Genomic DNA, 9,273 nt, shown 5'->3' with positions numbered 1-9,273 from the left:
CTCAGTAAGATGGATTGACACAGTGGCTGCAACAGTGGGCTCAAGCATTACAGCAATTAGGAGGATGGTGTAGGACTGGAAAGTTTTCATTCTGTTGTACGTAGGGTTGTTATGTGTCGGAACTGACTTCAGCGGCATCTAACAACAACAGCGTAGTGCCTGGCATATAGTGGATGATCAATAATAAAAATTGGTTGGATGAATATGCCTCCTGTAGAACAATAACAATCACAGCAAACGTGTATATAGCACTCATTATGTGCTAGATGCTATTTTAAGCATTTGTATGTATTAACTCATGCAGTCCTTATAATCTATAATTACTTTTATTATCCCTAATTTATAGATGCAGAAGTTGAGGCATGTGGAGGTTAAGAAATGTGCCCAATGTCACACAACTAGTAGTAGAGAAGTAATGGGAAATTAAGAGTAAAACCCACATCTCTAATTTCACAGCCCAGGACTTTGTAATTCTGAACTGTTTTCTTTGATTCCTACTTCGGAGAAAGGAGGAGGTTTGGAGAAAGGCCCTCATCATTGAACGGGATCTCTAGTGAGGGAACAAATAGAATCTTGCTAAATTAAGGAGGTATAGATTTTGAGAAATGGGTGGAGTGAGTATACAATCTATAGACTTTCCTGAGATGGCATGTTGTAAAGGAGTACTCTGTCAGAGCTAAGTATAAGTTTCTTTTTTATTACTAACTAGCTCTCTGACCAAGGAGCCCTCAGTGGTACAACAGTTAAGTGCTCAGCTGCTAACTGAAAAATCTTCGGTTTGAACCCGTCAGCTGCTTTGTTGGAGAAAGATCTGGCAATCTGCTCCCATAAAGATTACAGCCTGGGACACCCTATGGGGCAAGTTCTACTCCGTCTTATAGGGTCACTTAGAATCGACTCAGGGGCACACAGCATCAACAGCTATGTCACCTTAGGCAAGTCAGATGATCTTTCTGAGCCTTGCTGGCCTCATCTGTAAAATAAATGAGGGTACTAATATTAACCTTGTGAAACCTACTCTGACTCCAAGAAGTCTTTTTTTTTTTTTTTTTTAACCTATTTCTGCAGTCTTTGTAATTTAGTAGTTTCAGCAGCTACATGGCTAAATCATGAATTGGTTGTGTATGTTCCTGTACTGCATGCCAAAATATTAGAAGCTTACAACCGAAAGGACCATCAGAAAGCCACCATCTGCTGTGGAGCAAAGCGAACTTTCATCACCTTTTTCATAATAGATTTGATCTTCAGCCCTTTTCAAGTCTGGTTCTCACTTTTTTTTTTTGGTTGAAAAGGGATTAAATTCTTATCTCTGTGAAATAGTAATTAGTGAATTGTTCCATCACTAATTAATGTTTTTATTTTTTCTAGTTGTATAAGTTTGGAGAGACAGTTTCTATTGTTTTTTGGACAGACACTTGGAGACCAGAAAGCTTCTTTGACAGAGTGAAGAAGAACAGACAAAACGGCATGCACACTTTATGCTTACTAGGTAAGGGTTTTAGAGGTTACATAAAGTCACCCTGTGGAGTTGTCATATTGTTCTCATTTTGATTTTGTGTTAAGGTGAAAGAAACTGTTATGTGAGTAACTAGCTGGAGGTAAGAAAGGACACAGTCTAACCATTTTATGCATGCCACTCTCTCCTGTGCTCACAGACGTGCATTTTCTGCTCTGATACACTGCTATTCCTGCCCACATACCATGGCTCATGCTGCCCCTTCTTATACTTTAATAGATCCTCTCAAATGTTCCATGTCTTACCCATTTGTCCATCAAGATACGGTTCTTGTCAATTTACTGCAATTCAGCAGACATGTATTGAGCATTTGCTTCGTACCAGGAATTGTCCTAAATCTTCCTAGGAATGTGCTTTGAATATAGCATTAATGCTGTCAGAATCACAGGGTAATAGATCTGAGAGACTCTGGAGATCATCTTTTTCAAGCCTGTTTTACAGATGATGTTGAGGCTCAGAGATATTGAATCCTTTGCCCAAGATCAGCAGCCAATTGGTGGCGAGCTGATAGAATCCAGTTAGCCTGTTCACAGATCTTTTCACTGTACCGTGCTACGCAAATCCTATTTTCCACCTAGTATGGCAATAATTGGGACAGCTCTCTGTATAACAAAATGATGGTACTGATAGTGCTTCAGACTGGCATGGACTTGATTTTCCAGCAGAAGCACTGGAATTGTACTGATTTAACACTCACTAATCAGTTCCTATGGAAACCCTGGTGGCATAGTGGTTAAGAGCTATGACTGCTAACCAAAAGGTCGTCAGTTCGAATCCACCATGTGCTCCTTGGAAACCCTATATGGGGCAGTTCTACTCTGTCCTATAGGGTTGCTATGAGTCAGAATTGACTCGATGGCAACAGGTTTGGTTTTTTGGTAATCAGTTCCTATGAGTTGGAATGGACTCCACGGCAATGGGTTTAATCAGTTCCTGTTCTCACAGCATATGTTGTAGTGGTGGTGGTGTTGTTAGGTGCTGTAAAGTTGGCTCCAACTCATAGCTACCCTACATATAATAGAACAAAACACTGCTCAGTCCTGCACCATCCTTAAAATTGTTGCTGTGTTTGAGCCTATTCTTGCAGCCATTGTGTCAGTCCATCTTGTTGAGGGTCTTCCTCTTTTTCGCTGATTCTCTACTTTTACAAGCATGATGTCCTTCTCCAGGGACTGGTCCCTCCTGATCACATGTCCAAAGTATGTGGTACAAAGTCTCAACATCCTCACTTCTAAGGACCTAGCTGTATTTCTTCCAAGACAGATTTGTTTGTTCTTTTGGCAGTCCGTGGTATATTCGATATTCTTCACCAACACCATAATCCAAATGCATCAGTAATTCTTCAGTCTTCTTAGTCATTGTCCAGCTTTCACATGCATATGAGGCGATTGAAAATACCATGGCTTGGGTCAGGCACACCTTAGTCCTCAGAGTGACATCTTTGCTTTTTAACACTTTAAAGAGGTCTTTTGCAGCAGATTTCCCCAGTGCAGTAGGCCGTTTGATTTCTTGACTGCTGCTTCCATAGGTGTTGATTATGGATCCAAGTAAAATGAAATCCTTGACAACTTCAGTCTTTTCTCTGTTTATCATGATATTGCTTATTGGTCCAGTTGTGAGGAGTTCTGTTTTCTTTATGTTGAGCTGTAATCCATACTGAAGGCTGCGGTGAGTCTTTCATCTTCATCAGCAAATGCTTGCAGTCATCTTCACTTTCAGCAAGCAAGATTGTACTGCACATCACAGGTTGTTAATGAGTCTTCCTCCAATCCTCACGCCTTCTTTCCCAGGACCTGGTATTGTTTTTTGTAGTCCTATTACCATCTGAATTTATTAAATTTATTTTCTTCCTGCTTTATAAGAGCAGGGATTTTGTTCATTACTCTCTTCCTAAAGTCTATAAGAGTCTGGCATAGTTTAGCTGCTTAGTAAATAGTGGTTGAATTAAGTGGTTGAAAAAAATTTTTTTTTCATTTTCTCAGCCTTGGCCTTATTACCCATTGGCACAGAAAATCTTTACCTCTTGCTAGTTCATTCAGTTCCAGCCAGAATACATTTGTTTTATTGCATTCACATTGCTACCTGCCTAATTCTAGATCTTTGTATCTCCCCAGGCCTTGACTACTTTTGTAATATTTTTTTGGCTTGTGCTTATATTCCATCATTAGCTGCTTTAATATGTTCTTATTTTATTGTCAGTATGATTTTTTACTTTATTTATTTGCTTATTATTTACTTATTTTGCTTTATAATTTTGTCCTTGAATTTTCCATGTAAAAGAGACTGGTCTTAATATTTTGTAGTCCTTCTAACAAGCACACTGTAAAGCACTTGTTAATTGGTGTGGAATGTGTCAGTTAAGACCAGCAGTGAGTAGAAAGTCAGAGTAGAATGATAGGGGGAAAGGCAGCTGTTCAAAGGATTTGTTATAGGAAGAAGTGAAGTACATGCAACAGAGGGATTAAAAATGGGGAGTCACTGGAGCTGGGATCCATGTCTATGACAACAGGACTGAGAGGTTTTAAAACAGAACAGGGAGAGGGGAGTGCTTACACTCTTAAGACAGGCTTCCTGATAACCTCCCTCATATTTCTATAAAAATGTCGGGGTGGGGACATGAGCAGCCTTTTATCTTTTGGGAAACTTCGAATAGGCAGGTAGAGAATCAGTTTACAGGTATGTATGTTTTGAGTGCTTGCTTTATGTCCATTGTAAAGTTAGTCCCTTTTGGAATACTAAGGAAGTATTAGATATAGCTCCTGCCCTCAAGATTTTGAAATCTAGTTTGGAACTAATGTGTTATGCACATGGAAGTTTAAAGGATGGTAAAGTTCTATTGTATGGAGAGGCAGGAAGGACAAACCAGAACTTTGGCTCTTGAGCTCTCAAAGAGTTGCCTCTTTTCCTGGCTTTCCTGGGAAAAGACAAACAAGGTTAAACAATCTGTCTTCCTAGCTCCATTAACAAAAGCAGGAACAGGTTGTGAAGAATAGGATATCATGATTGCATATCCTCAACTATGTATTTCATCATTTAATCTGAAATTCTCATGATTTAAATTATGTATTTATTGAATGCCTGCTAGGGGCCCAGCCCTGTAGGGATTATTGAGAGTAAGCTATAGTAGGAAACCACATAGAATTTAAAATTTACTTGGAGAGACAAGACTAATATATATGACATAATTAGAGATTAATAAACAATAGCATTAATTGCACAGATGTTTCAAACAGGGCTTCAAACTGGTTCATTCCGGTTTGAACCCCTGCTGAGAATTTGCATTTCCACCCCCAGATATACTGAATCAGAATCTGCATTTTAACAGGATACTCAGGTGATTCTTGTGTATAAAAAATTTTGAGAACCACTGCCCTAGTGGTTCTCAAAATTGGTCCCTAACCAGCAGTATTAGCATTGTCTGGGAACTTGTTAGAAATACAAATTCTCAACAGAGGTTCAAGCCCTGATTTCAGAGTACCAAAAGTATTTGAGAGTAAGTCAACAAAGTCCTCATGAAGGAGCTGGGAATTAAGTTGTTTAAGGGCTGGATAGATTAAGATAGGCAGGTGGTAGGAAAGCCACTTGAGCAAATTTTTTCATTAGAAAAATTTTTCATAAATTTTTATGGAGTATCTGCTGAGTGCCTTGCACTGTGCTAGGTCCTGGGCATACTAAGATGACTAGGATGCAGGTCCTATCCTCCAGAAGCTCACATTTTAGCAAGTGGATGTAGAGAGAGAGGAATAATTATGGTGTATGTAAAGACAAGGGAAAAATACTAAAGACTGGTCTGGCTGAAGACTTGAGACTAATTCGCTAATGCAGCCTTAGGTTCAATTAAAAATTGTTTGCCTGTAAAAATTCTCCCCATCCCTCTTCATTTTTATTATCAGATTTTGTAGAGCATATCATTTAAAAAGTTAAAAAAAATGGCAGTGTTAAATTAAGAACTTTACTACTGTAAATAACTAGAAGCTGAAGGTGAATGAATTAATAAATTAATGAATGATATTTTGAACCTAAAAATACTTTTCACCACTGATTCCACCTTTTCACCAATTTAGAAATAGATATATGAGATTAATTTCTGCTGTTCTTTCCAAGCTAACTCTTTATCTTTTATAAGAAAAGCTTTTATAATTATCTAGGAAAGCTGCAGAAGTCTGTCAGAGAGACCCCCTCAGTTGCACTCTATTTATGTTTGCAAAAAACAAACTTTGGCTGAACCATTTGTTTTCATTATATAAAACAGGAAGCAGCTGTTGTGCTTGCTGTTGTGTATTGAATTCCTGTGAGGGTGTAGAGTGATTCTGCTTTTTCAGCTTTTACCAAATAGTTCAGCTGACAATCAGTGATTAAAAAGTATAAAGAATCAAATATCTGTGATGTTTGGACTGTCAGGTTTTGTGAGAGCAAGGTTTGTGTTCCTTCTTTTCCCAATTGTATGCCCAGTACCTGACATAGCATCTGACATGCAGTGGGTGCTCAGTAAATACCTGTTAAAAGTATGAATATTTGGTATTAAAGTGTTTATTCATAATTATGGCATGTCTTACCAATCATAAGAAAATAAAAGTCTCTTTTCAGAGTGTAGTAAGAATTTTTTTCTGTTTATTTTATACTCATTGAAGCTTCCGTTCTCCCCACTGCCATCAAGTCTATTCTGACTCATAGTGACCCTATAGGACAGAGTAGTACTGCCCCATAGGGTTTCCAAGGCTGAAATCTTTATGGAAGCAGACTGCCACATCTTTCTCCCTCAGAGCAGCTGGTGGGTTTAAACTGCTGACTTTTTGATTAGCAGCCAAGCACTTTAACCATTGTTACCACCAGGGTTCGTGTTTACATTCTAGTGCCTGAAAAATAGGTAAGAATAGGATCATGATAAGACTCTTCATTTTGGTCTTTGCACTTACCAGCTAGCAGAAATGAAAAAAAATTTTTTGATTAGCTAATAGGTAATATATATGCTAATATTTATCTAATTCATTCCTCTTCTTTTTCTAGAGGAAATTAGATCCCTTCAGGATAGTCTCAGGGCCAAATTTGTTTTCTAACTAGTGGCCTTTACATGACTACAAGCTTTCATTCTTCTGTTTCCATAAGAAAGTAGCTAGATAGAAGTGTTGGGGAAGACTGTTACAAACTCTCAGGTGAGCAGTTTGGAGACTTGTGAAGAATAATTAGCAAAAATGTAGGTAACTCCTAACTGAAGTTTACACATAGGGTTTTTGATAAAGTACTTAATTAAATCTAAAGAAATATTTTTCACTTCCTACAGACATCAAAGTAAAGGAGCAGTCTTTGGAAAATCTAATCAAGTAAGTTATGAGAATGCTTACATCTGTCTTAATTCCTTGAAGAATTCTGTTAAACTACTTACATGACATGAGTTCTAAACATTGTTGAAAATCAGCTTTCATCAGCAGTTAAAAATTAAAGACTTTCATTCTTATGAAATGATAAGTAGTATGACAGAGTGAAATAGCAAAAAGTTATACCTAATAGCACTCAGTAAATATCTGTGGACGGAATTAATGAATTGGGAGTCAGAAGACATGGTTCAAGCCCCAGATCTGCCACTAGTTGTGTGCTCTTGGGCAAGTCATTTCCATCTCTGAGCCTTATTTTCCTCATATGGACAGTGAGAGTAATAATCCATTTTTGCTTAGAATGGCAGTGTCCAAGCAATAGCTACTACCCACGTGGCTAATAAGTACTTGAAATGTGGCTAATGCTACTGAGGAAGTGGATTTTTAATTTTATTTAATTTTAATTAATTTAAAGCTAACAGTTTAGTTATTGGAAAACTTTTAAGTAGGTTTGAAACAACTTTGATATGTGAAATCTACTTTTATAGCTCTATGTTTTACAAAATCTAAATACAGATAAAATATTTTGAATGAAAATTTAGCTTCCAAATTAAGATGTACTTTAAGTATAAAATACACATCAGATTTCAGCGACTTTGTACAAAATATATATAAAATATCTCAATAATTTTTAAATGACTAAATGTTGAAATATATTTTGAATATATTGGTTTTAAATAAAATATTAAAATTTCACCTCTTTTTACTTTTGTTTCTGTGACTTCTAGAAAATTTAAAATTATGTATGTGGCTTGCATTATATTTCTATTGCATAGTTCTGATACAGAGGATTATTTTGAGAGTCAGTAAAATAATGTACATGAACTGTTTTGTAGCTGCAAAAGCTACATTTTTATTATAATCATTGGGATCACCTGATAAACTTTTGAAGCACACAGAAGTAAACATATCTAACCATCCAAAATTTTCACGTCTTTACCCCTTTAGTTTACTTTTCTTAGAGGAAGAAGTGAAAAGAGGAACATGTGGTTTAAACACAGAAATAAAAATACACAGTATAGAACCTGATAGAGCTATCGTATAGTCCAAGTTGCCACTTACAATGAATTATTTTTGCCTAAGGCATCACTTTTAATAAAAGTAACTCTGATTTAGACATCTGTTTTTAAGGTGTTGGGTTTTTCTTCCTGCCAACATTTCAGTGAAATGAGGGGGTAGTTGAAGTAGAACAATGCAAAAAGCTTAAGAAACTCTTAAGGTAAGAACTCTACCCTTGGATTAATGTATATACTTAAAGAGGGCATCACATGAAAGCTTCAGAGTGTAGACTGTGGTACTTGAGTATACCTGGGGGAATAATTGCATTAATATGTAATTTCATGGCTAAGAACAATGGCATCTAGTTTTATACTTACAGGGGAAGGAAGATCTATGAACCTCCTCAGTATATGAGCGTGAACCAAGCAGCCCAACAGCTTCTGGAGATTGTTCAGAATCAAAGAATGCGAGGAGAAGAGCCAGGTACGTGAGACCCTGTAAAGGCTCAAATATTATTCCCCTGCTACTCTAGCCGTGTATATGATAGAACCTCTGCCACACACACAGACACACCTCCATCACCACTGCTGATGAGAGTGTCATTGTTTTTGCATTGTATTTTTCTTGTCATTTTTACAACTGTAATTTAAACCCCGTAGGCTGCAAGTTGTACTAAAAGAGAAGTAATGGAGCACTTCCTAGTAAATTTGACACTACTCCAGAAAGTGAGGAGTTTTCATAAATCAACTAAAAAGCAGATTTAATGTAAATAATATGTTAAAGTATAAATATTTTGGTAAAATACAGAATTTCTATTTTGGCCCTAATATATGGTGATATCTTTCCTGCAAAAATATATATGTATTCTGCTTTTGCTAATTCTCAACACTGAAACCAGGAATAGTTTTCTTCAGGGAAAAGACAAAGAATTTGTCTTTATATTTCTAATAACGAGACACAGTGAGTATATATACGGAAGTGTCAGTAAATCTTCACTGAGAGATTCCTTTTTTTTTTTATTGTGCTTTAAGTGAAAGTTTACAGTTGAAGTTAGTTTCTCATACAAAAATTTATACACACATTGTTATGTGACCCTAGTTGTTCTTCCTGTAATGTAACAGCACACTCCTTTCCACCCCGGATTTCCCATGTCCATCCAACCAGCTCCTGTCCTTTCTGCCTTCCCATCTCGCCTCCAGACAGGAGCTTCCCATTTAGTCTCATGTATCTACTTGAGCTAAGAAGCACACTCTTCACGAGTCTCATTTTATGTCTTATAGTCCAGTCTAATCTTCGTTTGAAGAGTTGGCTTCAGGAATGGTTTTAGTTTTGGGCTAACAGAGAGTCCAGGGGCCATGTCTTCCGGGGTACTTCCAGTCTCAGTCA

At 37.1% G+C, this 9,273-nt stretch overlaps 1 protein-coding gene across 2 annotated transcripts in view; it reads left to right on the top strand.

The window, feature by feature from the left end:
* Positions 1 to 9,273, top strand: part of DPH5 (diphthamide biosynthesis 5) — a 44,168-nt gene that overhangs the window by 30,656 nt on the left and 4,239 nt on the right. For both annotated transcript variants that reach the window (XM_004385728.2, XM_023739999.1), the window contains exons 5-7: positions 1,369 to 1,489; positions 6,798 to 6,837; positions 8,267 to 8,370. In XM_004385728.2, coding sequence (XP_004385785.1) covers positions 1,369 to 1,489; positions 6,798 to 6,837; positions 8,267 to 8,370 — 265 coding nt within the window. The remainder of the gene's footprint in view (positions 1 to 1,368; positions 1,490 to 6,797; positions 6,838 to 8,266; positions 8,371 to 9,273) is intronic.

This window comes from Trichechus manatus, unplaced genomic scaffold, assembly GCF_000243295.1.
Source record: "Trichechus manatus latirostris isolate Lorelei unplaced genomic scaffold, TriManLat1.0 scaffold00144, whole genome shotgun sequence".
Lineage (NCBI taxonomy): Eukaryota > Metazoa > Chordata > Mammalia > Sirenia > Trichechidae > Trichechus > Trichechus manatus.
The sequence above is the reverse complement of the archived record's forward strand: the minus strand, read 5'-3'. Positions and strand labels throughout refer to the sequence as shown.